Source organism: Corvus kubaryi, unplaced genomic scaffold, assembly GCF_017639235.1.
Source record: "Corvus kubaryi isolate FWS band 111438036 unplaced genomic scaffold, C.kubaryi_AGA036_p1.0 37385, whole genome shotgun sequence".
Classification (NCBI taxonomy): Eukaryota; Metazoa; Chordata; class Aves; order Passeriformes; family Corvidae; genus Corvus; species Corvus kubaryi.
The window spans coordinates 32,004,604-32,031,987 of NW_024581127.1; the positions used below are offsets into that span (position 1 = coordinate 32,004,604).

Sequence of the window (27,384 nt, forward strand, 5' to 3'; positions counted from 1 at the left end):
GGATGCGGCACCATGCCCCAACTCCCCGGGCCTGGCCATCCCGACAGTTCTTAAGCCAGCAAAGAGTGCACCTGCCCAAGCCCTGGGCTGATGGCTTTTCCAGGACTGTGCTGTGGGAGACGGAATCAAAGGCACCTCAATTTCCAGCTTCTAGTAAACTATGGTTTCGGTGGTTTAAGCAGGCAGCCTGGTCTGAGGGCACTAGTTGCAGCACTGTTTCCATCTCCATCCTTGAGAAAACCTCCTTCCTATGACCTCATAGGACAAGTAATAGAAATCACATCAGGAGACATCTCTGCCCTACCAGATCACAGTGGAGATCCCATGTCCTTTTTCATCATTGCATGTTTCCTCACAGAGAGATTTACATGTGCCCCCAGGGTACTAATGCTGGGTGTCTGTACTTGCTAAAAGCACTCATATTGGATGCATCCCCTTCCACCGGGCCTTATCTCAGGAAACAGAAGCCAGTTTAGCCAGTTTATGCATATGATACCTATTCTTCCAAACCAGTACAAGGTTTTGCCTGACTTCAGACTGTTGAAGGGAGACAGGGTATGTGGCTGCCTTGCCTTGGCCCCCTACTCAGCCCCCAAGGCACAGTATCTTTCATCTTTTCTCTTAGTTCTTTTGTGCTGTTGCTGTTGTACAGTGGTAATAGCTGTAAAAACTCAAAGTAATGTGAACAACAACTCCAGATGATGCAACTAAAAATATTATGAAACCATTTTTGATGGGTGGAAGAATTTTTTCAATTGCGTGTTTCCAAGTAAATGATAAAAAAAAAAAAAAGGCTTTAGGGTAGCCAGGCTCTTGCCTTTGCAAAAACTCAAAAGAAAAAATGTAGCTACATTTAAACAATAAACCATTTTCAAGCAGCAAGAGCAAATGTTTTTCTCTGTAAATCAGAAAGTGAGATGCTCCACCTGAAATACACTTTTCATTTTTTTGGCTAAAATTATTCTTTGCATTTCTGTCAGTTTTGAAAATACTTCTGGTCAACCCAAAGACTGCCTTCTTTTGTGAATGAGCTGCTTGCAAAAGTGTTGCTTTTCCCTCACACTGTTTTAACATACAAGATGCAGTTTGTGTCCTCTATATTTACAAAAACCTAGTGAGCTCTTCTGAGTCAGAAGTTTTTCTTCATTAAGAAAAGGAGATTTTATTAAATAGCTAAGTGACATTTCAGTTTTAATCAATAACATTACTGATAAATACAGAGTTGGTCTATTTGCTGCCTCCTTCCCAATACAAATTTTGCATGAGAAAAAGATGTGTCACTGGTGACAAAAGAAACAATTTTGTCATTAAGTACTAACTGTTTTTGATGGCTGTTAGTGTATATCCCAGTAAATAAACATAATTGTGGAGCATACTTTAAAGGCTTACAAATTATCTTTTCAAGTTTTAACCCTATTGTTTAAATTAAGTTTCCATATTCATCACTTGATTTCACACACAAAGAAATGCTTTGTCTAAAATTTAGCCAGCTTTTACATCAGAGATTATTCTCTGTTTATTCTCCTCTGAGATATCTCAAATTCATTCTCAGGATGGGTGCAGTGGCTTCACTGCTATTGGTAGTTTTTCTCATTCTGCTACATACAACACCCTCAGGCATTCTCAGTAGTGAAATTGTTTCCCAACAGGGGGGAAAAAAAAGAGGGAGAATATTAAACAGAAATAGTATTTCATGAATTCTGATGAGCTGACTCCTGGATTTCCAGGAATAGAGCGGTGACCTTTCCATGGCTCAGCATTTTGTCTCTCACAACAACCAGCAGCAAAGGAAGGTGTTAGTCCTCTCTATGAAGTGCTACACATTACTGCCCTTATAGAAAAATTTCTTTTTGGACTCTAATGCCATGGCCACCACCACAGGACCTGATTTAGGCATTTAAGGGTAAAAGGTGTCAGCAACTGGCCATGGGTCTGGATTACTTAGCTCCCCTGAAAGAGCAAGTCAACAACCCCACAAGCCTTCCCCAACTTCCATCCATGGAAGTGTCCAAGGCCTGGTTGGATGGAGCTTGGAGCAACATGGTCTAGTGGAAGGTGCCCCTGCCCATGGCAGGGGGTTGGAACTAAATGGTCTTTAAGGTTTCTTCTAATCCAAACCATTCTATGATTCCATGATTCCCTGAGATGTGCTATAGCTCTCCTTTATGGGTATCAAGAGCTAAAAGTGCTGCCTCCCCATTATAACACGCTCCTGCTCCAGTTTCTGTCAGCCTCAATGTACTCTGAGGCACTTCTCTGATCCCTGTGGCAGGAAAATTACTGTACAAAGCCTTTCTCTGGCAATCTTACCCTTGGTCCTGGAAATCCTGGCTGTCCTGGAGGACCAGGAGGTCCAACTTGCCCAGTGTCTCCTGGAGGTCCATGGGGACCCATCAGTCCTGGATGACCCTTATGACCAGGTATCCCGGGGTCACCTGGAGGTCCCTTTTCTCCTTGAGGGCCTTTTTCACCTTTGAAACCAGGCTCGCCCTAAGTGAAAAGAATGACATTACTACCACAAAATAAGAGGCAAACTTCTGATTTCTAAAGAGAGAAACACTCACAGCTGAGCTGGCAAAGTTACTGAGTACAATATCTGGTGCACTACAAATGATCCACAAATTATTACTGACAGAGAATGATTAAAGAGAGACCTGGGAGACTGGGAAGCACTGGCTTCACTTTTGAATGACCCCTACCCCCAGCCACTTACTCAAAATAGCTCTCTTTATTTCAATGTAATGAAGTAACTAGTTAAATTCTTTATCTTACCCTCTCTCCTTTGGAGCCAATTGCACCCTGTTTCCCTGGTGCACCCTGCAACAAAATAAAGGTAAACATAAAATAACCATCCATAATGACAGTAAATAATGAACCAAACACCTTTGTAATGACTCCTGTGACCTGAGGAAAATTTATTTTCATGACAGTCTGACAGTTTCCTGAGAGCTTTCCCTTTTGCTCTCAATTATCAACAATTGAAGGAAAAAAAAAAAAAAAAAAAAAAGCATGACAAGCAGGTTGAGGGAAGTGATTCTCCCCCTCCACTCCCCTTTAGTGAGACCCCACCTGAAGTGCTGTGTCCAGTTCTGGTGCCAGAATATAAGCAAGGACATGAATGTGTTGGAGCAAGTTCAGATGAGGTCACGAACATGCTCAGAGGGCTGGAGCACCTCTGCTGTGGATTCAGGCTGAGAGAGCTGGGGTCGTTCAGCCTGAAGGACAGAAGGTTCTGAGCTCCTTCCAGTACTAAAAGGGGGTTTGTAAGAAAGATGGGGACAAACCTTTTTTCAGGGACTGTAGTGATAGGACAAGAGGAAACGGCTTCACAATCTGAGAGGGTAGGATATTTGGTAGAAATTTTTCACTAGGAGGGTGGTGAGGCACTGAAACAGGTTACCCAGAAAAGTTGTGAATGGTTCAAAGTCAGGTTGAATGGGGTTCTGAGCAACTTGGTCGAGTGGAAGGTGTCTCTGCCCCTGGCAGGGTGGGTGGAAATAGGTGATATTTAAGATCCCTTCCAAGCCAAACCATTCTATGAAAAAAACCCAACAATTTGTTGCAGCCCTAGTAACACCCTTGATGATTTTTTTCCCTGTGACACCAGCCTTGTATAGAAACAACTGGGAATTTAACTTACCTCTTTTCCAGAAGGACCTTTTTCTCCAGGTTCTCCCTAAGACACACAGAAGGTGAATTGAGCATTGCACTGGAGGAGTTGGAAGAAAGACTTCACCTAATAACTGCAAGTCTTGCTTTCTGTTAACAAGTTTTCTTCTACAAAGTAGCAGGTTTGCATGACTTGTCCTTATCCTACCGCTATTGATCGTTCCTGGAGAGACACATCGTACTATTTGGAAAGCAATTTTTAGTGAATTTGCATCCCATGTAAGCACAAATAACAGAAAGTAATTTCTAACAAACCAGCTGAAGGCAGATGTTTCACTGAAAGTGTGTTCCTGCTTTCAATAAATTTTGTTCCTTTTTCTTACCAACACTTCCCAAAGCTTCATACACTTTATATGGTGTTGTTAAACTTAAGAAGCACCAGCATTATACCCATAAGAGTCTGAAGATGTAAATTAAATAAATTTTGTAGGTAGAAGTACCATCTTGTATTACACCAGCTGGAAAAACACATACAGAGGCAGTGATAAAGGAATTTTAAGCCTGAGTGCTCACCTGTTCTTTCATAACTATCTTAAATAATCTCAGTTTGAATAAGCACCCTCGTAGACTTATTTATATATATTTATTTAAATTATTTTCTCTGCATTTTTAATGTGATAATTAGACAATGCAGTTTCCATTTTAGTATTTCAATGAAAAAAAAAGTCACTGCAGTCCTGAACTGCAGATAAAGCAAAATGAACATTAAGCTAGTTATTGCTGAAATTCTGGCCACTTTCCCATATCATAAATGGAAAAATTCATCTTTCTGTTTGCAATCAACACACATGATCATACCTATAACATGCATGCAGGTGATTAATTCCCCCTGGAAACATAACATCTTCAGCTGTGTTAGCATCCATACACGTATCCATGAGGAATGAAAATAATCAGAGATGTGTGATCCAAATTAGGCTGCATTAAACTTACTCGAGTTTTCCTTAGGGCCACTTCAGTTTTAAATGGCCACCATGTTTGCTGCTTAAAATTAATTGTCCAAAGAAATATTTCTTTCTCCTCTTTTCATCCCAATGATCCCTTTCAATTATTAAAAAAATATTTAAAAATACAGAAGGAAAAAAGACCCACCCTGTGAAAGATTCAGATCTGCTAGAGCCACACAAAAATCTTTTATATCTCATTTTTTGTCACAACAGATCTAGAAATAAAAAAAAATTACCTAGCATTTATCTTTTCCATCCTTCCAGTGGAATTTAACATCTTTTACTCACCTTGAAAGGTCTAAAGATATTGGATTCTGAGGCTGTGATATTGTCATGCGTATAGGTTTATCATTTAGTATTTTAGATCACTTCAGGAGATATAGGAATGCTTTAATTGCAATGTATCTCTGTTGCTGGCAACAAAGGAATTTCCCTCAGAATAGCAAATATCAGAAATACCTGTATTATTATCAGCACTTACAATTTCCTTATTTAGTCCATCTAAGGTTCATGCAGAGGTATAGTCTGAGAACTTAAATACCCCATACCTGTATTAAGAAGACTGTTGAAGCAGTCTGATTAATGCACATATTATCAGGGCTGACTGACAGATATCAGCTCCATACATGAGATTACGGTTGTTTATCGATATGAAAAATGTATTTTTGCAGTCCAGTTTCCTTTGGAAGTAAAATTATATGGCTTCTGGATTTTTCCTGCTTCAGTTTTTTTTTTACCTAAATGAAGATGACCATGTCCCATCTTCATCAGTCTAACACTTAAAAGCAGGTAAAGAGAGGATCTAATCCATCCCCAGACATACTTACAGGTGGTCCTCGGGGTCCTATAAAGCCAGGGAGTCCTGGGCTGCCTGTTTCTCCTTTATTTCCTTTGGGACCCTTAGGAAAGAAATGAGACAGACACTAGCAGCCCTTTCCCCAACACCTCTTCCCCAGGGCATTCATTTACAGATATACTGGAACTGGGAAATTTCACTTTAGCAGCAGGACTCCCGAAACTGACAAGGAAGAACAAAGTATTTTAGAAAAGCAGGTTGCAGGCACCATGGTTGTGTTATTAACAAGCTACACAGGGTCCCTGGGAGAAGACAAAAAGGAAGGGACAATTATGGCAGGGGCAGGAGGCGTGTTCCGTGGTTGTTGTGGTACCACATGGCTTATGAGGGGGTGTTGAGAGCAGAAATGCTGTAATGGGTGATGACAGGGAAACAGCACAGGTGGTCATACTGCTCACATCTGAGAATACAACCAACAGACACTTACAGGGCTTCTCCTCTGCCTTTATTTCCAGGCTGAATTTATAGAATGTCTGTCTTTCACTTATCTCTTGTGATATTCAGTCAAACTGTCCCTTTTTCCTTACAGATCAGGGCAGTTTAAATAACAGTTCATGACACAGAACGATGTCATGCACATTTCTGGTTTTAACTCTTATTTTAACCTTTGCTTTCACAAATTTGTCCCCTACATTTTCAGTTCAGAACATAGCCCTTTTTCTTCTTAGGGTAAAACTTGTGCAAAGTGAGCACCAATGAGCCTGACAAGAACAAAGCACATGGATTTGGGGTGTGCAAATTGCCCTGGAGACTTCAGGGGCTGGACTGTGCTGCTGTGTGTGGGCTTAAGCATGAGCACTGTGAATTGTGATGGGCACTGTCAAACAGCAAATGCAAAAGGAGAAAGCTCCTGACAGGTTTTACCTTGTGATTACAAGTCAGCAATGTTGAAGGTGGAAAAAAAAATTCATCTTTATTACCATGATAACCTTCCTCACATCTCCTTTTTTTCAAAATAGAAATATAAAATATTGGCTTGTCACACTACACGGTGAATTAGTACATTTCAAAATAAATGGATTTATGTACAGCACGAGGATATACTTCCCATAATAACCTTTATGAAAAGGAGAGGATTCATTTTAATGACAGAGAAAGATAATGATGAGATGACTGTCTGTTCTGCTGACCAACACTGTCTCATTGTTTCCCCTTCCTCGTCCATCTGACTTTATCCTTTTTCAATCTCCTATGTTATTTTTGGACTCTAAATCCTCTGGAGCAAAAGCTGCTGTGGTGCTGTTTGTGCAGGAAGGTGCCCGGTGAGTCCCTGGGTCACATCGTATAGGTATTGTGATAACACTGTGATGATTAAAATAATAATCCCCACTTGGCATTCACAAGGCATCCCAAAGCCACAGTGACCTGATAAAGACCCAGAAGGTAAAAAAGCAGTGATAGGAATTGAGAACAGGGGTAGGTTTAACGAAAAGAAGAAAAGAAGTTTGAAAAGGCAAGAGCAAGGATCCATGGGGCAAGAAGCAATGGCAGCAGTCCCAGGAAGGTAAGAAGAGCTTACGTCAAGGACAAAAAAGCATGTGGCACTTATTGTTTGATGCCGAAGGGCTGTCAGACTGCAGCACCCTGTCCCACCTCCCCACACAGAAAGGTGGTATTTGCTTCTCTGAGACATCCCTGCAGATGCTTGATCAGGGTACAAGTCTGTGGCGAGGCTGGAGTGGCTTTATGGCATTGCAAGGGTCACAAAGAGAGAAGTCCTGCTGCAGCTTTTCACATTCCTCCTGCTCTGCCTTTGTTTCCCTATTAATCCAACAGTCCAGCAAGCTGTACTGTCTCCACGGGCAAAGAGAGGGAAGAGCCCTGCATTGCGATAGATGCTACTGGGCACAAAGGAATATTTGCATGGATTTGCTGAATTCTGGACGATTTTCAGCATCACAACAGAGTAAAAAAAAAACAGATACAACAACCAAACCACCAGTTCCTCACTGTCCTTCTTACAGCTCTTCATTTCCAAGCTGTTCTTCCCCACAGGATGGCCTCAGGGGAGTTTCATTCTGCTTTCTGATCTTGGTTTACTGCCCACTGTCTGCTCTTTCCCCAAGTGCCTGTGAGGATTTTTTTGCTGCCACTATTCCTCAATGGCAGCCTGCCAGCTCCCCGAGGCCCTCTCCTTCCTTGTGACAACTCTCTGCTGGCGGCACGCTCCCTGCTTGGCAAAATTAAATCTACTGGTTAAGATGAGGCATGTCAATCTTTTTTCCATGCTAGGCAATCAATCATTTCCATTTGCTGTGAACACTTAACTTTCACTGGGAAAAGTGATGACCCAGCTAGCATCTCAATTCCAGGACTGTAGCCAAACCCCCTTCAAAGTTGTGGCCAGACAGTGATTTTCAGATCACCCATCTTCAGACATGGAAGCCTCAGGGATGGTAATCAGCTACACATAATCCATTCTACCTACACTTCATCAGTGACCTCTCCTGGCTGCACAAATTTCCCTTTGTGGTACTTACTGGGATACCTGCTGGGCCAGGTTCTCCTGCAGATCCAGGCAATCCATTCTTGCCCTGTGTCAAAAGGAAAAAAATTAGTGATGTAATGCATGCTAAAACTAGAAATATCCAGCTACACCTACATCAGCAGGGATTTCTTTAGTGTTGTTCAGTCTCCTCTCCTGACAGACTGTGAAGTATCTTATTTCCAATTGACCTCACAGCTTCTGCATCCCGGATTGCATGGCTGATCTCAGGACAAAAACTGAGATGTGGACCCAAATCCGCAGGCCTGAGGAGGACCAAACCAGCACTTCTCCTCCTCCTTTCCTTCACCCTTGTCTTTCTCATATGTAGCATCCTTCTGGATGGATGGAGCCACCTCCTCTGGCTGCTCCAAGTCACCAGTGTTCAAACAAGACTCTTCTTAATCATCTCAGGCTTCCCCTTTCTTGGGGAATGGAGAGAAACACTTGTTCTAAAGCTTTGAGGTATTTGATACTTACCTGACACCAGACAATTCAGAATGAACCAAATCATCCTTTAAAAAGACCTGTTTTTCACTGCTCCTTAGGAAAGCAGCTGAGCTGATCATCTAAAAAGTTTGATGAGATGAAGTTTTACACTCTTCTTCTCTCAACTCACCATGCAGAGGTGTTTTTCCCTGCATTGGAGTTGACCATAAAGACCAGCCCTTGTACTGTCAATATTAAAAATCATGCCTCACACTCCTTTTTAGATAAAAAACAAAGAAGAGGAAGAACGAGAGAAACTGATACTTGGCCCTCCAACATACAAAATCCCAAGTATCTCTTCTCCAAAGAAGAATATGGCCTGGAGTTACGATAATTTCCATCTCTTCAAGTATTTTCACTCACTGCTAATGTTGTGCAGGGGCATGACATGATAGTGAGTGATGCCAGCAGTACAGGAATAATGAGATGAATTATGAGGTAGACACAGGAGGTATCCATATGTTCTTACAGTCTAATCTAAACCCCAACCCCCCCAGCTTGGAGGGACCTGCTGCTCCAGCTCCTGGCATTGCTGAGTCAGCATTTCCCCCAGATCATGACATAAGACTCTCTTTCACTACCAGGTCTTCTGAGAAGGAAAGGAACTCACTCATTGCAACACACTAAAGGTGTGCCATGGTTCAGCAACAGAGATCTCGATTCAGATTTGATAAGGATTAATTTCTAAGACAGAATTTTAAACCCCATGAAATTAATGAAAGTAATTTCTGAGACATCCTAAAGGAGACATTTTGAAATGTCAAATAGATTTCTATTTCTCCACTGAAGCTGTAATAAAATTGTACAGGTGAATAGTATCACAACTGGACCCCCATGTAACTCAACCCAGGCACCCACAGTGAGTGTCTATCTTTGAAAACTGAGACCATGTGAGAAGTGAGCAGGATCCCAGAGGCAGGACTGAAATATGAGTATTTCTGACTCTGCAATCCTGATAGAATCCATTGAACTGTTCTTCCCACTGAGTCAGCAACCATCAATTCCTTGCACTATTATAAGTCTTCATCAGTTTCTAGCAATATCATTCCTAATTGTCTTTCTGAAAGGCGAAGTGTTTTAATCAAACATCATCTCAATCTTCCTAAACTCTCTTCTTTCAAGCCAGAGTTCTGGACTGCAGAACATTCCCACCACAAACAATGCTCCATCCCTGGAATTTTTCAAGGCTGGGCTGGATGGGGGTCTGAACAACCTGGTCTAGTGGGTGGCATCCCTTTCCATGGCAAGGGACTAGAACTACATTATCTTTAATGTTCCTTCCAATCCAAACCATTCTATGAACTATAATGTACCTCTAGAAAGGGCTTATCAGAAGAGAAAACTCACCGGCTGCCCTCGGAGTCCTCGAGGGCCCTGTGGTCCTATGGGACCAGGATCACCCTGAAAGGAAGAGAAGCATTCTGGTGACATGGAGGCAGGTGAACAGACATTTTAAAATATTCCTGCTAAATTACATTGTTCACACATTAGGGGAAACAGAATTAAAGGAGTCTCACTGTCCCCTTTCAGTTATTTATGAGGAAGACCAACCCTTCGAATTTTAAACACCTACCACTAAATGCAGCCTGATTACAGGCAGAAACCATTTCTATCAGGTTATTATCAGATTATCTTAAACCTGTATTTCTTAGGGACAGAGATTCTCTGATATTTCTCAAGAACTGACAAGTCTGTTCTCTCTCCAGGGAGGCTTCAGAGCTGCTTCCATCTTCTCCAAGGGGCTCCTTTAGGTCTGCCTTACATTTTGCTTTGTAGGGTACCATTTACAGCACACCAGTTTCCAGTGACACAAGGGGGTGCAATTGAGAAGCCACTTCTCCAGGTCCCACGGCAGTGGCACATCAGCTGCTCGGAGCATTGCTCAGTAGCTGCTGCAGGATCCCACATCAGCTGCGCCCTCCCAGGACTTTGTTATATGACTGCACTTGACAGTAATCATGCCAGAGGAACTGTTAGTACCATCTTTCCTTCCTCTCAGCAGCAGCAACTTATTCCATAGGTATTTCATAGACTTCAGTGGAGCGACACACTCAGTCAGGTGTGGCAAAGGAAGCGTGACAGAGGCTGGCCTGGTGGGACCTGCAGAGCGAAGCACTGCTCAGAGATGGGTGCCAGAAGGCAGGTCCATGGCTACCAAGCACAGCCTGGGTTTCACACAATGCTGCTTTCTCTACTTATCCAAAGATACATCTGACATTTTAGTGTCAGCAGCTGAGCAGTGACAAAGGCCCTCCAATTCTTTGTTTTCCCTAATGATCTTTGCACAAATCATTCCCTGCAGTAATTCACCCTTTATTGCAGTTTCTGCAGCTGTTTCAGGTCAGGGTCACTGTGAATTAAAATTTTCATTTGTCACAGAGAAGGAGATTAATTTCTGCTCAAAATGGTGCACTTACATCCTTCCCTGGCGGCCCCTCACGACCAGCAGGACCTGTCACACCTGGCTCCCCCTGCAATTCAGCAAAAAAGGGAAGAGAGATCAGCTCGAGGTCAAATTCAGACCAGTATCACCACTATAAGTGGTATGGGGTTTCTGCAATTTGTGACTAAGTTCAGTGAAAACTTTTTTAAAGGCAGCAAGAGCCTTGTTCATCTTAGATGACATGAAGCTTACAAAAATAACTTAGAAACATCTCCTGTAAGTGATGCACAAGGCAGTGCTCTGCTTTCCAGCAGATTATTTGCTACTGCTACTTTCAGGCACTGAAAACCACCAACACATTCATGATGCAGAAGGTGTCATAATGAGGAAGAGATCAGAACTCCAGCACTGGATTTTTCACATAAGCTTCTGCAAGCAGAGAATTTTATTTCCCTGTAAAAAAGGTAGAATTAGGTAGAAGAACATTCAGTTTTGTATTCCCCCTTTTACACCAAGGATCTCCAAACAGAGTGGACAACAACTTTTCATGCAGGACTTGAGGCTTGGGTTTTATGATCCACAGGCAACTAAGTCAAAGGGACATTTCTATTCACTTTTCTGTAAGTTTTGTACTTGAACTTATTTGCACTTCTTCAGCATTTGTGGAGGAGAGCTAGTACGTGTCCAACAAGTGCAGTAGAGTTCCTCACCTAGCCAGCATTTTTACCAGAAGGATGTGGTATGGAGGCATCCTTGAGGCTTCTTCAAAAAGGATTATCTCAAAGGGAGCATCAGAGGATTCAGCTCTACCAGCTGCCTCACCTTCCCCAGAACTAGAAGTTCAGCAGAGGGAATGAAGATAGCTGCTGTCATTTTTGAGCCATAGATGTGGCCCATGGAATCATAGTGGAAAACAGGCACATGAAACACTGCCATCGTTTTTACCTACTGCCTCAGAAAGGGCAACTCCACACAATCTTTCTCCAAAGGATTGTGCATGAGGTATCCGTTACTTACCCGGGGACCTGGCGGACCTGTATCTCCTCTCTGTCCTTTGAAACCCTACACAAGGGAATGAAATCAATAATTATCCATCACCCTGATGCATGAAACATTTAAGAAAACTCTAGCTTGAATGTTTATTTAATAATCTTTCCAGTTTTGCCAAAGCTTACTGGGGATTGGTCAGCATGGATTAGCTGTGTCCCAGGGAGTAATGAGGCAGGGCCACATCACAGGAAAAGCTTTCCATAGCTCCTTACACTGTAAAGCCAAGGCTCTGGTCTGTGTATCCCTGGTGTGACCAGCCAATATATTATTTAACCCTAAATTTTACTATCCCCACTCTTTCAGAGGACATGTAACAGAGAACACGAGGGTTACAGCTGTGACTTCTGGTAGAGAGGTGTAATGAGGCTACATGCTTTAATTTCTAGGTAAGGGATTTAATCTTCTCCAAGTGTGAAGAATTCAGAAATGTCTGTGTTCTACTTTTGTTGCTTATTTAAGTACTTATTTAGTCACAATACCATGACTGTTTATATGTTTGCATCAGTAAAGAACCTTATCTGCCCAAGAAATGCTCCCTGACTACAGTAACAGGGGGTTGAGTGGGTGGAACCATTCAGAGCAGCACCCACCGGTAATCCTCTGGCACCCTCCCGGCCTGGGAGCCCTTGTTCTCCAGGCTTTCCCTGTGGGAAACAATAATGTTCACGTTAGAGAGAGCCCCAGGTCTGTCTCTCTGCTGTAGAAGACTTCCCACTCCTCTCCCTTAGACATAACATCACTGAGAACTGTGATTGCCCAGGGTTTGTCCAGCAGTGCTGGAGTCTGAGTTTGCAAGGAGAACAGCAGTGACAGAAATTCCCAAACACACCTCAACCTGCACTGTCACCTGCACTCTGAGGCCCTGAGGCATTTACAGCTCTGGACTGGTGTACATTTGCAGTGTCAGAGCTGCACCAACACCTAATCAGCACATGCAAAATCAACATCTGCACACAGAAATCGGGTGGTTTGGTGCAGACACAAACTGTCGGCAGCTGCTGTGACAAGCACTCCTCTACTCAGCAGTTGTCCTAATGCCTGGGAACTTGGCTCTTCCCAGAACCACTAAGTCCCATTTGACAAGTCACAGAAAGAGGATGGCAATGCCTGATACTTGAAGTATGTTCTTCATGTAACACACACAGTTGCAAGAAATAACATTCACTGCCAAATTCATTAACATTTCCTTTTAGCTGAAAACTTCGTGGCACAGCTTTTTTCCCTCAGCAAATACAAGTATGGACTAAGTAGAGAAAATCAAATATAAACCCTCTAATTCTGGGCAACAGAACCGTCTCAGAGAAATCCAGAAAAAAGCTTCTTTAAAGATATCTCCTCTAAACTTTTTATGCCCCATAAACTTCTATCAAAAGGATGGATCACAATGTTTAATGTTAAAAGACAACCTTCCTTCTCTGCAGTGTTTAAGGCAGCTGTAAAAGTGGAGTCACTATGTTTTAGTGTATTTATGGTAGATGTAAAAGTAAAAGAACCCAGTTTCTTTTCAAGATTGCTCATGTGTCATGCTTATAAATCGCTCAAGACAATGCAGTCCTTCTGGTGTTAGAAACAGATGTGCAAACAGGCTCCTTGTTCCCCCTAAGGAGTCCATAGATAGGCAGCTCCACAAACAACAACTGGATGCAGCTTCTGATTGCCTGAGAAAAACAGTTTTAAATTACATTACCGGCTCCCCCAGAGATCCTGGTTTGCCATCTTTGCCATCATTCCCAGCAATTCCCTGTTAAATGAAATGCAAAACAGGGTACAAGGAAGCGATAAGGATGGTTGGTGGGGTTTTTGTCAGTGTGAAAGCTCTGTTCATCATGGCATGCTTGTTTGCCTAAACCTCCAAAACCCTCCCTCCTACATCCATAGCTCTGTTGTAAATCTCTTCCTGTCACACCCCTGTGACAGCACAACCTGTTTCCCTTTCCAATATGGCAATATTTCCCTTTTTGCCAAGGTGAGCACTCCAACAATCTTAAATCAGGATTCTAAAACCAATTGTTATAAATCATTGTAATGCCATTATCTTCATTCAGGTAGGCTACTTTACAGTAGAACTATCTCTGGCTCCATCCTTATGACAGATTAAAAAACTCCCAAAATGTTGTACTATAACCTTTTCCAGAAGAGAGAAGTCTATGCCCAAGGTGGACTTGAACTAGAGTCAGTGCAAAGGAATCATTTTGTCTGTGGATTCAGATAAAGTTAATATCCCAGTCTCTGAATCCTTTTGCCCTCACACTGGAGTTATAAGTTGATTTTTTGCTCTGTATAAGAGTATTTCTTTCATTGAGGAGACAGGCAAGGAACAGACCTCGTTCACATTATAATTTACACTTTGCTTTAAAGAGATCAAATACAGCATCCACACTGTCCTGGACCAAGGACATTGCATCAGCATGACAGACATCATTACAGACCACACATGGCTTTCAAAGCACCTCAGAAATGTCACCTCTTTGTTTTACACACCTGTGTGTGCATGAATAATTTAATGTACTGAATTAGAAGGAGCTTAACCACACTCACTGGAAGTCCAGGCAGCCCTGGTGGGCCCTGTGGACCTGGGGGACCATCCTTGCCCTGGAAGGAAAGAACAAACACCACGGGTCAGGCATGCTCCTGAGAGGCTTCTATCAGATGAAGATTTATCATGACAGGGGACAACTGTGAGAAGGTGGTCTTGTGTCCCGTGTCACAAAGTCTATGAGGTTCCCTTGAACTCCTTCTAGTTTAGATGTCCCTCTTTTCACATAAAAAATTCAGTATTATCTATGAGTTCCTACAAATTGAGAAAGCACTGAAATCACTGGTAATTTTTTCCTGAACTATATTTAATATTTCATCCTTAATTTCCTGGATGAGGTGTCCAGCCAGGAAGCAGATGTATATTTTATACCTTTGAAATGAGTAGTTACAAGAAGTGCCTCTCTGACCATCCCAAGAAGTCCCCTTACTCCACAGGACTGGACAATATCATCCCATGTCTTTCACAGCATCACAACCTTATCATCTTTTTGAAATGGAATTTCAGCTTTCCTGTCTATCTTGTCTCTGGCTTTTCTGCACAGAGTGTTCAATGATTCCATAATAGCCATATGAATGACCATCATTGTTCACTTATGATGAAGTTCATGTTGTGAAACTGCTCTGCAAAACGCACCTTGTTCCTTAGGAAACCTTGCTCTAGAAATTCATCACAGAATGACGCAGTCTTAAACTGTTCCAACTCAACAGTGTATTCTTTAGGGAAGGTTCATTTTTAACTTTTCAAGCTGAAGTTAGCATCAATCAGATTACCTGTCTCTCCCAGGGTTTTCTGATGCATTACCATAAAGTAGCATCTGAAAATCCTTCAAATAAAACAGCAGTGCCAAAATTCTTCATGGGCTTCTCAAAGGTTGTATCTGTTACTGGTATTTTTGGTAGTGCCAGGAAACAGTGTCAGGCCCCAGAATCTGAGCAGTCTGTGCTGTGATGTGCTTCAACAGGCTGCTGGTTATATTTTGATAATCCCCACACAGAGTTCAGATATTAGCCTTAGGTTATGAAGCATCCTAACATATTTAGTAATCCTGCTCTGGAGGCTGAGAGATGTTAATAGCAAGGACAGAACAGACAAGAGGTACAAAAACCTCCATGGAGGTCCCATGGACTGGATTATCCTCTGGATAATTTGGAGTCTCATTTGGTGAGTTTAAGAAGTGCTAGAACAGTAATCTGTGTTTATTTATGGAGGTTCTACTTGCAGGCTGAATATTTTGGGGAGCTTTCAAAGGACATTACATAGTTGCCAGCTCAGCTTTACTTCACAGACCTAAACATAGGTGATGCCATGGTGAAGCACAGAGCTTAGAGCTTACCACGTCTCCAGGGTTTCCTGCAGGTCCTATTGGTCCTGGCACCCCATCTGATCCCTAAACAAAATAAAGTAGAAACAACGTGAATAATTAGCGTATTTTGTATGTTTGTCAACACATTCCCTACCATGGCTGGCATCTCTGGAGCTTTCTTTAATCACTCAGCTCAATATTCATTCCATTTTTTCATTCACCACTGAAAAGCAGTGCCAACCTCTGCACTCAATCAGCCTCCAAAGCCAGAAATAGTCAGATATTTGAGTTCGCTCTTGGCTCTTCCTTCTGAAAATTGGGGACAAGTAGGAAAAAGACAATCATGACAAAAATAACTCTGAAGAACAGCAACTACGGGAGAACAGAAATTATGAAGTGCACCCTGTGGCAGGCAAACTCCTGGAGCCACATGTCAATGCAGACAGAGGGAAAAGTCAGCAAAAGCTGAAGAACAAAATTGTTTAGGGGACATCACATTTTGCTCTGTTTTGACAGGCTCAGTTTCACTTTGCACATTTCCTTTGGCTGTGAGTGTTCAGGAGGTCTCACAGGACAGTTTTAAGTGTTTTATTCCCACTGGTATAACTTTCTAGTTGTAGCAGTATTAGGTTAATAGAGACACAGCAAATGTGTCTATTATTAACTTTCTCCTAAAATAATGCTCATGGGAGCTCAAATGACCCGTGAAGCAAGTCCACATGTTGTCCCAGCAGCGAAGCATCCAACGTCCTTTAGGCACTGCTACCATCTGAATATGGGATTTTAATCTAACCCCCCTTTTCTAACAGGTATGCCCTGTCATTTAGTCAGTGCAATGTGAATTCAGGCTGTGCTGATGCCCAGAACAGATGACGGTGGCACATCCTCAGCACAGCAGAGCCAAACTGCACTGTAAGCAGCAATATGAGCAGTGATGACTTTGGGCAACGAAAGGTGGTTTGGAGAGAAAAGTCCTTCACTCAGAAAAAATCCCCAAACTTGAAGGGAGTAAAGTGGAGATATCACCAGCAGGAGAGCCAAGTGATTTCAGCCCTGATTCTCCACTGTCACCCTTTTTTAAATACAAGAAATCACAACTCTATTCATGGAGAGAGCAGAACTAAGAATGAAGAGGACTGTGATAGAGAGGGACATGTGTAAAAGGCCTTTTAATTCAAAAGTAACTCGCGCAACATGAAAATTGGAGAAAATCCAGTCTCATACCACTGTGTAAAATTGAGAAGTAAAATGCTCTTAGATCTGCTAGTTCTAGACTAACAACTTATTCCACATACAGGAAAGCACCTATACATGTACTAAATAGTCCCTATGGAAGAGTTTTCATCATCATCTTTGTGCTGTATACAGAGAGTAACTGAAGCTTATAAACAATTTACAGAATGAGCTGAAGCAATCAGTGGAAAGTGGCCAATGTATTAAATAGAAATTACCATGAGTAGGGAACTCTATCACACTCAGGGGATCATTAGGAACCCATTGGAAAATGCAAATTCAATGCACAGACAGATGGGAATGGTCCTTTCCAGCATATGGAGCTTGCAACATCCTTTGTTAGTAAGAAAACTACAGGACCATCTTTGCAACAGAGGAACTTACAGGTGGACCAGGGTTTCCAGGAGCCCCTGAGAAGCCAGGCATTCCAGGGTGGCCCTGCAGAATGAAAACAGAGACATTCTTTATGTATTAGTCACATATCTACTTGTATAAAAGTTAACTGGTGATTATTGTGAGGTAACATCAAAATGAGTCAGTGAGAGCTGGTTGTAAGGAAATAAAGAACCATGGCTTTTTAAAGTGAAACCTTGGTTTTCAAAGCGTGCATTTCAGAAATAACATAGTTAATTTCAGGTGTACTTCTTTCAATGTTTATTTTAGTCAATGCTAATGGAAGATGAGAGCAGATATTGTGGAATTGCACAAGACAGGAGGTCAGTCAGGAAAACAAACCTGTTTAAAATGTCCTACAAAAGTCATTGAAGAGGTGCTGATTTGCACCTTAAACCAGTGACTCAGCCCTTGGCAAAATTAACTATGAAAGTTTGCTCTACTTTAAACCATTCTCATCTTTCCTATGGCATCTCAGTCCCTCCTCAAAGAGGTCCTCCTTACATTCATCATCTAAGACAAACAGAAACACTGGTTTTTTCAACCCAAAGACACCTGAACTCCTGGATATCATCCAGGGATTACCCAAGGAAATAAGTAAGGGTTAGGTTATGTAGAGAATTCAACGCATTCAGTCTAGAGGTGAGGAAACAGATGGTACTGGGAGGTTTTTATTGGAGATGAGGATGGAAGTCTGTGGAGGATTGCTCTGGTTCCACTCTTTAGCATAGCTTGTCAGTGATGAAGAGCTCCCATCTTCCAGCTCTGCCTCCGAGAAGGGTGCTCTTGTACAGGCATCATAGGAGTTACTGATGAAGGAACAATCACAGTGACAGCACTGGTGGAAAGCACACTCTGTTTTTACCTGTTCACCTTTTTCTCCTACTTCTCCAGTCATACCACGGTCTCCTTTAGCACCCTGGTAATAAAAAAGAGCCACTGAAAGTCAATGAGATTCAGTGTTGTGACAGCTTTTTGACCTCTTTCATAAAGCACTTGGACATTCAAGAATAAAACTCAAGAATCAGGACCGAGCCCTCATTGTCCTCCTCTTAAATTCTTCTCTAGGCTTTCACTACCAGTGCTGGAGCCAGGAATATATGTGGAAAATGCCCTTTGAGCAGACCCAGCATAACTGGTTTTTAATGTTTTATTCTCATACTCATAAAGAGGAATTACACATCCCTAAAGAGCAGGAAGGTTGTTAGAAACTCCACTGAATCACACCTTGATAAGGAATCACCCAGCCCAACAAAGGTGCCCACACCCTTCAGGAACAACAGCAATAAAACCAGCATTTGTAAGGTGCAGCCAGAAAATTCATACCCAGAAAGTGCTCCCCTCTTTCTCTTTCTTTCTCTTTCTTTTTCTCTCTTTCTCCTTCTCTCTCTCTCTTTCTGTTCTAGAGACACAGGATAGAGACAGCCAACTCAAATGTACATGTCTGCATTATCAGTGCTTACAGTGACACAGTGAAAATTACTGAGGTGATGGTGAACAAGGTGTGAACAATGCACAGAGCAATAATGAATTGCTGGCCATGGAAATAATACACTGGTTTACTACATGGGAGCTAGGAGACAAGGGGGAGAAAGAGGGTTGCTATTTATTAATAAAAGAGCTCTAATTCATATGGCAGAAGGAATGAAGCTGCTCATGAGCAAAGATCTGCAGTTCTACTGCTCTGCTTCTGAGTGGGACGTAATAGCTTGGATGGTGCTGGTAAGGACAATATACCAGAGAGTCAAAAGTGCAGAGCAGTTTGGGTCTTCTACTGCAAGGATCCTCCTAAGGGATGTAGAAAAGAGCCACAAAGTCTTTGTGATTGCTCCTTCCCAGGGGTCTTACAATACTTTTTTTTTTGCATTTGCGAACTCTTTTTATTGAATTCAAGTTAGACTACTTATCAGGTACTTGATTTTACTTTATGCACATGTACAATTTGAAATTTATCCTGTTATTTCACCTAACCATCCATTCTTGCTGCCTAAATCTCTGCTTTGTCATGACATATAAGAAAGGAGCAGATGTGGTATGTCTCAGACTGCTTGGCATTTCTGCCTGTTATTGGCTTTATGGGTTATTAATTCTCTTGTAAATTTTATCCTGGAACATACTTTCATTTTGATCAACTCTATGTTTACTTTTGAGATTGTGCTGCTCTCCCCACCACACTTTTAATTGCAAGATATTAAATTAATTCATGAAACTATTAGCTTGTCCTGCACTCTAAAAAGTGCAAATACAAAGATGTTAAAATAGCAGGAGCTATTTTAGACAGTAAGTCAGTAGTGAAGGGATGTCTGGAGGAAACTGTGGCCCATCATTAAATCACCTTATCTCTCTGTCCATTGATTTGTTTTGATTTATTCCACATTAGGCAGTTTTAATTGTGGCCAGGCACTGGCACTGTGAGCAGACTGGTGACAGCCCTCTTCATAGGAAATGCTTGAAATGTGACGTTATTGGAATACTTCAGACAAGGGAAGTTTTATGTTGGCCTATGTCCCTGGACCACAAGGCAGGACCATATAGCTGAAACAAGGAGTACTTCCTATAACACGTTTCAGGAAATACTCGGAGTTTGTGGGTAAGACCACCATGGCAGATGGTGTGTTTGGAGCCCAGCAGACCATTGCATCAGTCTTAATTTAAGTGGTTCCAGCATATAAGATTCACAGAGGAGAGGAACAGGCATAGGGGCTACTGCTGAGGCTTTAATTTCTTCCTCACCTGATTTGAGGTAAAATTTACTCTCAAGTCTTTATCAATCATTAGAACACCAATGCAATGAAATGCAAGATCAAGAATCAGGCCCTTTAGATGTGTCTGCCTGTTTGTGTGTGAACAAAGGGAGGGCATAAGACACTAATTAAGTGAAAAAATCCCTCATGACATGGGCAGGGACACCTTTCACTAAACCAAGTTGCTCAAAACCCCATCCAACTTAGCCTTTAACATTTCCAGAGACAGGGCATCCACAACTTCTTTGAGTAACCTGTTTGCAAAATAATTATTGTGACTAACTAGTCACAAGTCAGTTTTCATTAGACAACTGAAGAAAACCAACCAACCTTTGGGCCATCGAGCCCAGGTGGGCCTGGAGGACCTCTGGGACCAGCAATCCCCTGCAATGCAGAAAAGGTAGAGGCAAACACTCGTTTAGTTCATTGACTCCACAGGCCTCTAAAAAAAATTCATCAGGTTATTGATGAAAAATAAGTAAGACTGAACTGTCTTATAAGAACCCATCAATCATATTAATAGAAAAACAAGGTTACAGCAGATCCGAGGCATGGTCACTCCCTCAGCTCTTACCATTTTCCCATCCTGGCCATCTCTACCTGGTGGTCCTCGAAGACCTTTATCCCCTTTGAAACCTGGGATGCCTGGCAGTCCTGGTGGGCCAGGAGGGCACTCACTGCACACATCCTGGAAGAGGACATGGAAAAACACATCAGCAATAGGCTGCAGGCACACAGACACCCACTGTGAATGTAGCACTGTGGTGCTGGTACAATATATAAATCCTTGTGGTCTACCTCAAGATCGGGGTGAATTTGCCTTAAAGAACCACAATGAGGGCAGTGTGAAGCACAGCGAGGGTCAGCAGCTGAGCTCACACATGCTCCCATGGGAGTTTCCTATCAGTTCTAGGTCCTAACTGGTCATCCGGTATCAAGAAACTGTGGAAAAGCTGTTCCTGATGGGAGGTCAGGGAGACTAGCAAGACTATCAAGAAAAACACTGGTTTTGAGTCTACAAGACTACTAGAAAATTGCGTCTGCTCCAGTCTGAAAGAGCTGAGTTACTGCTTAGAGGGTATATTTCTAGGGGAAAATCAGGTGCAGCACAATGTCAGAAAGGGTTCTGCAGGGGAAACTATTCAGCAGCCAGCTTGGCTAAGGACAACTCATCCAATGGAGTTTGTGAAGACCAAGTGAATGTCACAGTGTCCTGGCCAAATTTTATCAGGGAAAATCACTACCTCCTCCTTCCAAACCTCTTTGAAGCATCATCTCAGTAGTCTTTACATTTCAACTACCCTCAGGAAACTGCATCCATGTATGACATTTCCATTTCAAAGGCAGACCCCCTCCAGCAATAGGGGAGGGAATCCTGCTCCTAAGAGAGAGCATAATACAAAACAGATCATCAGGTTGAGAGTCAGGAATCTCTGCTACAACACCCAACTCTGTCAATGATCTGTTGCAAAACTGTAGGGTAAATTATCTTTCTGAGTCTCAGTCCCTACATCCACATTTATCTACTTACGATGTAAGTGCTTGAGAAACACCCATAACAGCAGAGCCTTAATTTCATCTGGGATTTCAAGGTGCTGCTTTCTGTACCAAGCACAGAGTGAAAAAATACCAAGCAGAAAAAATGCACAAATGTGTTTAACCATACTACAAGCAAAGGCAGAAAATGAAAGGACATCAAAATGACATCCTGTACCCAGGAATGAGTCTCTTGCTCTTGTCCAGATCAAAAATCTCAAATACCTTACAGTGAAACCTCCAGAACCACACTGGGCTCCACAAAACAAAGACAGATCTTCAATGAAGAGTAATGTCACAGCAGCAATCTTAAAACGGTCCTTTGGTTAATGTGGTTGGTGAAAGAAGGTAATTTTTTAGTTTGTTTTAATCAATAAGAAAAGATTTCTTGCCAGGTCTCAAGATAGCTTAAAAACTCTCAACTCAGCCCATGTAAATCTGTAAAGATTTTTCAGTCAACACCTATCAAAGACTGACTAATTTCTCAGACAACTCTCTATATGGAGAGTAAAGGCAGACAGATTATCACTTTTGAAACACAGGTACTTCTGGGGTTAATTACCAGCATCTGTTTAGATTCACAATGCAAACTAAATTCGCACCCACAGCTACCCAAAATTACTCCAGTCACTATTGATGGTGTATGCAAAAAAATCCAGCATTTTATTAAAATGGTTTCCATTTTCTGGTTTAGATAATGCAACTTGATGATGTTTATTCCTCCTTGGGAATGCATGCCTCAGAAAGAGCTGAGAAAGTCTCAGAAATGTTATAGAGAACTTTGTAGATCATTTCATAGCTGGGGAAAGGATTTTGATCTCCAGTTTGTGTCCCAATACCAGTGCAAGTGGGAGACTTGCAAGTTTTGAGCTTTGAAAGAGTGCTTATAGACACCTTTTGCACTTGTAGTTCAGACACTTTCTCATCACAGAGCCTTAGTCAGGTCTGAATCAAACAGAAATAAACTCCCACCCTCATCAAAGGCTGATTACCTTTACTAGGAGATTTATATCCTCTGGAGTGAGCAGGGGTGGGGAACCCTGTGGAATGAGAAATTCATTATTTCAGGCAATTTTAAGAGGCATCAAGACATGAGAATTTTTCCTGAACATGTGAGGAGGTATCTTTTCAGCTTTTTACCGGCTAGCGCTTGTAGTTCAATGCCTTAGAAAGCCTCGAGCAACCCAGAGAGGAAGCACGGGCAATCCAGCATTTCAGTAGCTCTAAAATCAGTAACTGAATCAGCTGCAAAGCAAATACCACCAGCAGAAGCAAAGAGGGAGAAATATAGCTCTTAGCCTGCTTAATTTTCTGCAATTAGCAGCTTTCAAAAGAAACAGACGACAAGAGAGGCTCACAGAAAGAGTTGCAGAGCCAAGAGAGGTGGGGCCTCCCTTGATCTTCTCTTTTATTCGGAGAAGGGAAAAGGGGCGGACTGGGGGTGGGCCCGGGGTGACCGGCCAATCAGACACTGCTGCTAAAGAGTTTGAGTTACATTTGGTTTTGCCCACGCTTGGAACAAAGGAGTTCAGAGCACATGGCAGAGGCAAGTGTCTTGGGGAGGGGAAGCTCAGAACAGGCAGCAACAAACATGCTCATGGATTCTCACCGGTTTTCCTTGTCCTGCCTAGGACTCACTGGGCCAAACTTGTACTTCCCACCTCACTTTACCAATGCACTTCATCCCACCTGAGGTAAATTCTTGCTGAGGGTACTGCATAGTGGTGCTAAGGAAGTGCCTTTAAAAATTTGGCTTTTATTTACATTCAGACTATCCAGTTATTTTCATACCATTCCAAAGCTTTCACTAAATCTTTAGTGGATTTTAGTGTTTTTCCCACTGCTCTGCTGGGAAAAGCAACAGTGGAAAAGCACCCAAGTGCACTTCTGGGGTGAAGTGTAGAGGTGGAAACTGAGTTAAAAGGAAGATGTAATACAGAAGTGAAGTTACATACAGGTTTTCCAGGAGGTCCTCTTTCCCCTGGATTTCCAGGTACACCCTACAGATCAAGAAAAAGAAAAACATTGTGAAATTATTATACAGTAACCCTCTGGTTGCTCCTGCAGTCTGCTGGCACAGGCATCTTGACTAGCACACATTTTACTTTCTGCTGCTGAGAGCACTGCTCCTTGCATGTGACAAACAGCAAACTCCTCCAAATACCTGCAACTTTAACATCCTCTCAAACTCTTGCTAAATTCATTTGAGTCACACAGAGATTAGAATTGCTTTAGTCTGTCTTCTGGTCATAGGAAACACTATGAACTTCAGTTGTTGAGGTATGAGGCTTTAAATCTTGGAAGGCGCCTGAAAAAGGCAAAATAGGTTTCTTTGTTGAGGTGTAGTGGTATCACTTTTCATGAGATGAAGGCATAGAAATTACCCGCATTCTCAGAATGTTATGTCCAGAATGGCAGGGTTAGGACAAGAAACAACTGCCACCCCTCAGTGCGCAGCTCTTATGTGTCATTAGCGAGGAATTAGTTTGTTAAAAACAAAAAACAATGTCTAAAGATTATTGTAAAATATTTTCATAAAGTAATGCTCACTTGGGAAACCAAATCTTTTGAACAAGACAGTTGGTCACTGTTCAGACGGTGACAGAAATCTGCATTGTGAGGATGCTTGCAGTGGTGTTTTAAGATACTTGGTGACATTTCCCCAGAACATTCTCTGCTAAATTCCTGTATCCCCCTGGTCCATCACCCTGTGTCATCACTCAAGCAAATGCACATTTTATTCATATTAAGAACCTCAAAGAGCATACAAAACTCACCACATACAAAAGCTGTCTTATCTGATCATTTCTGTTTCTAAAGGAACAGTTTCTACTGACCATCTAAAAGCATCTTACTTGTGTTCAGCTTTGTTGATTCTGCAGCAGGTCCCACCTGGGGTTTTCTCTGGAATGGTTCCAGATTTGCCACCCAGGATGTTCACAGAATCATAGAATGGTTTGGGTTGGAAGGAACCTTTAAGACCATCTACTTCCACCTCCTGCCATGGGCAGGGACACCTTCCACTAGACCAGGTTGCTCAGAGCTCCATCCAGCCTGGCCTTGGACAGTTCCAGGGATAGGGCATCCACAGCTTCTCTGGGCAACCTGTACAGTGTTTCACCAACCTCCCAGTAAAGAACTTCTTCCTAATTTTTTAATTTAAACCTACTCTCTTCCAGTTTGAAGCCATTACCCCTTTTACTGTCACTCCCCTTGTGTGGCGAGAAAAAGGTTGGAAGTGGAAGATTTGGCAAGGAGGGAAAAATAGAGTTGCTTTCACTCAAGATGACCTTGCAGCTGGAGGATGCTAAGAATATTCAGTGTGGAAAATTTCACATTTTGTTTTCTTTGGGTTGTTTTCTGTCAATCTTGAGAAGTGGAGGTTCTGTAGAAGATAACAGAATGCTGTAAAAAACTTAAAAGGCATTTCTCATAGGCTGGGGCCTTCCTGCTGGGAGGAGATAAGAAGCTTGGTGGTTACCCTGAGTGCTTTTTGCCCCTGCTAAGATGGAATAAGCTTAGCAGTGTATGTGTCCCCATTCTGCCAGCGTGGTAATGGAATAAATCTACTCTTTACAGTTCAGCTCTGGATTTTGGCTGTCTTGGTTACCTGCATATATTCAGTTCTCACACCTTGTCAAAAGTCCCTCTACATCTTTCTTGAAAGCTCCCTTCAGGCACTGGAAGACCACAAATAGGTCATCCTAAAGCCTTCACTTTTCCAGGCTGAACAATCCCAGTTCTCTCCACCTTTCTTTGTAAGAGTTGCTCCATCCCTTCAGTTGCCTTGGTGGCCTCCTCTGGACTCGCTCCAACAGTTCCATGTCCTTCCTGTGCTGTGGGACCCCAGAGCTGGACACAGCATGCAGGTGGGGTCTCACCAGAGCAGAGCAGAGGGGCAGAATCCCCTCCCTTGATCTGTTGGCCATGCTGGTTTTGATACAGCAACGGACTTAATTGGCTTTTTGAGCTGCATCAATATCTGGATGCTGATCAAGGTCCAAGTAGTGGCTTTCAATCAGTCTAGGCTCAGCAGGGACTACTCTTTGAGACTGATATTTCCATCTGGAAAGTTCCTTTAAAATTTGGTCAAATGCTTAGCCAGGAAGGGCACTGGGTGTTCTTTCTGCCACCTTGTCTCAGGTTAGTCCATTTTGCCAATCAAGTTCACTGTATTATTTACACAAACAGCCAGATGGGGATGTGGGGATTAATGACTGAAGTGTGCTGTGTCATGATACACCACTGTTACAGCTATAGGGCAAACTTGAATTTCATCCTTGAGTCTCACTTACTACTTAAATTCTGTATGTCTTGCTAGAGGAGAGAAAAAATGGGAAAATATATTATCTTTTTCTACGTCCACATTAAACAATTCTGGGTGAGCAACAGTCCTTCAGCTACCTTGACTTTCTAAGAGATGAAAATTAAACTAAAGTGGACCTAAAGTGGAACTGAAGTCCTTTTTTGCTAAGGAGCTAAAACTTCTGCAGGTGAGAACAAAGAGAAGATAATGTCTCAAGGGTTAGCTCACAATTCTCCACAAATGTCATTCTAGGGAATTGAGTAAATATAAGTAAACATTTTAGTCATTTATAGCTTTGCTTCTTCCACAGAACATCAAGGTGAATCCAGAGGATTGTGCATTGTTCCCAAAGTCCCTTCCCTTTCACAGATGCTAATTGTCAGGACATGCTTTTGGCATCCTCTCCACTGTGGTTCTCAGCCACTTCTGCAAGTGGGAAGAGGGATGGCAAAATAACAATTACATAGATCTTATATTCCCAGACCTACTTTGTTCAGGAAGACTCACACAGAACTTGCTTTAAAAAGTGTGATGCAAAGAAAAAACTTGAGCCATGATAATAATTCTGGATCAGAAAGCAACACAGAAAAGACAGTTCAGAAATGTCTTTCATGCTGACTGTAGCACAGCTATAAATACATGCCATAGGGCTTACTGACAGCCTTCTGCTTTGGGATCTGAAATATGAACATGGCACTAGCAGTGTAATTTGAGTATTTAAAGATCTTTTAAAAAAAGAATATAGGAAAAGACTTCTTAGTTATGTGAAAAGACATGCAAGAAGAGAGTTAATAAAATGGAAGTCCTTGGAAAGGATTAAGCACAGATACCATACCCAGTGGTATCAGTCTGCCTTGAGACAAAAAGGGATGGACCTGTTTTCTTGCATGCTATATGATGTGGAGCTGGTCATATTTCTAACAGGTTGGAAATGAGACAGGAAAAGAGATTAAGCTCTGTGCCATGGCTGATAAACCTGAAAAAACACTGAATCCCCAGGAGAAGTCAAACAATTGGAAAGTACAAGACTGCAAATGGAGAATGCCTTTTGAAGAATGCTTCTGTGAGCCAAAATGAACAAACCAGATGCAGAGTGATGGCACTTCAGCACGGTACATTATCAGAGAACAGGTCAACAGAAGCAAAGTCAAAAGTAGAGGAAATATTGATGGTCTGTAGAGGCCTGGAGTCAGAAAAGGCTGACAAAAAGGGACAAGCTGCAAATATAGAATCACAAAATATCGTGGGTTGTAAGGGACCACAAAAATCAAGTCTAGCTCCTGGTCTTGCACAGGACAATCCCAAGAATCACATCATGTGCCTGAGAGCATTGTCCAAACGCTCCTTGAATTATGTCAGTCTTGGTGTTGTGACTGCTTGCTTGGGGATCCTGTTGCAGCGTCTGGCCACTATCTGGATGAAGAACCATCCCATAATATCTAACCTAAACC

At 42.2% G+C, this 27,384-nt stretch overlaps 1 protein-coding gene across 6 annotated transcripts in view; it reads right to left on the bottom strand.

Annotated features, from left to right (window-relative positions):
- The window catches only part of COL22A1 (collagen type XXII alpha 1 chain), a 221,579-nt gene that overhangs the window by 6,511 nt on the left and 187,684 nt on the right, over positions 1–27,384 (bottom strand). For 3 of the 6 annotated variants that reach the window (XM_042036305.1, XM_042036303.1, XM_042036304.1), the window contains 18 exons: positions 23,583–23,627; positions 22,620–22,667; positions 20,666–20,779; positions 20,422–20,475; positions 18,213–18,266; positions 17,339–17,392; positions 15,752–15,805; positions 14,418–14,471; positions 13,567–13,620; positions 12,470–12,523; positions 11,847–11,891; positions 10,864–10,917; positions 9,794–9,847; positions 7,953–8,006; positions 5,444–5,515; positions 3,641–3,676; positions 2,773–2,817; positions 2,311–2,490 (listed from right to left, as the gene is read on the bottom strand). In XM_042036305.1, coding sequence (XP_041892239.1) covers positions 2,311–2,490; positions 2,773–2,817; positions 3,641–3,676; positions 5,444–5,515; positions 7,953–8,006; positions 9,794–9,847; positions 10,864–10,917; positions 11,847–11,891; positions 12,470–12,523; positions 13,567–13,620; positions 14,418–14,471; positions 15,752–15,805; positions 17,339–17,392; positions 18,213–18,266; positions 20,422–20,475; positions 20,666–20,779; positions 22,620–22,667; positions 23,583–23,627 — 1,125 coding nt within the window. Of the gene's footprint in view, positions 1–2,310; positions 2,491–2,772; positions 2,818–3,640; positions 3,851–4,761; positions 4,832–5,443; positions 5,516–7,952; positions 8,007–9,793; positions 9,848–10,863; positions 10,918–11,846; positions 11,892–12,469; positions 12,524–13,566; positions 13,621–14,417; positions 14,472–15,751; positions 15,806–17,338; positions 17,393–18,212; positions 18,267–20,421; positions 20,476–20,665; positions 20,780–22,619; positions 22,668–23,582; positions 23,628–27,384 lie in introns of those variants that run through there. The other 3 variants (XR_006017383.1, XR_006017382.1, XR_006017384.1) reach the window with 3 other exon arrangements.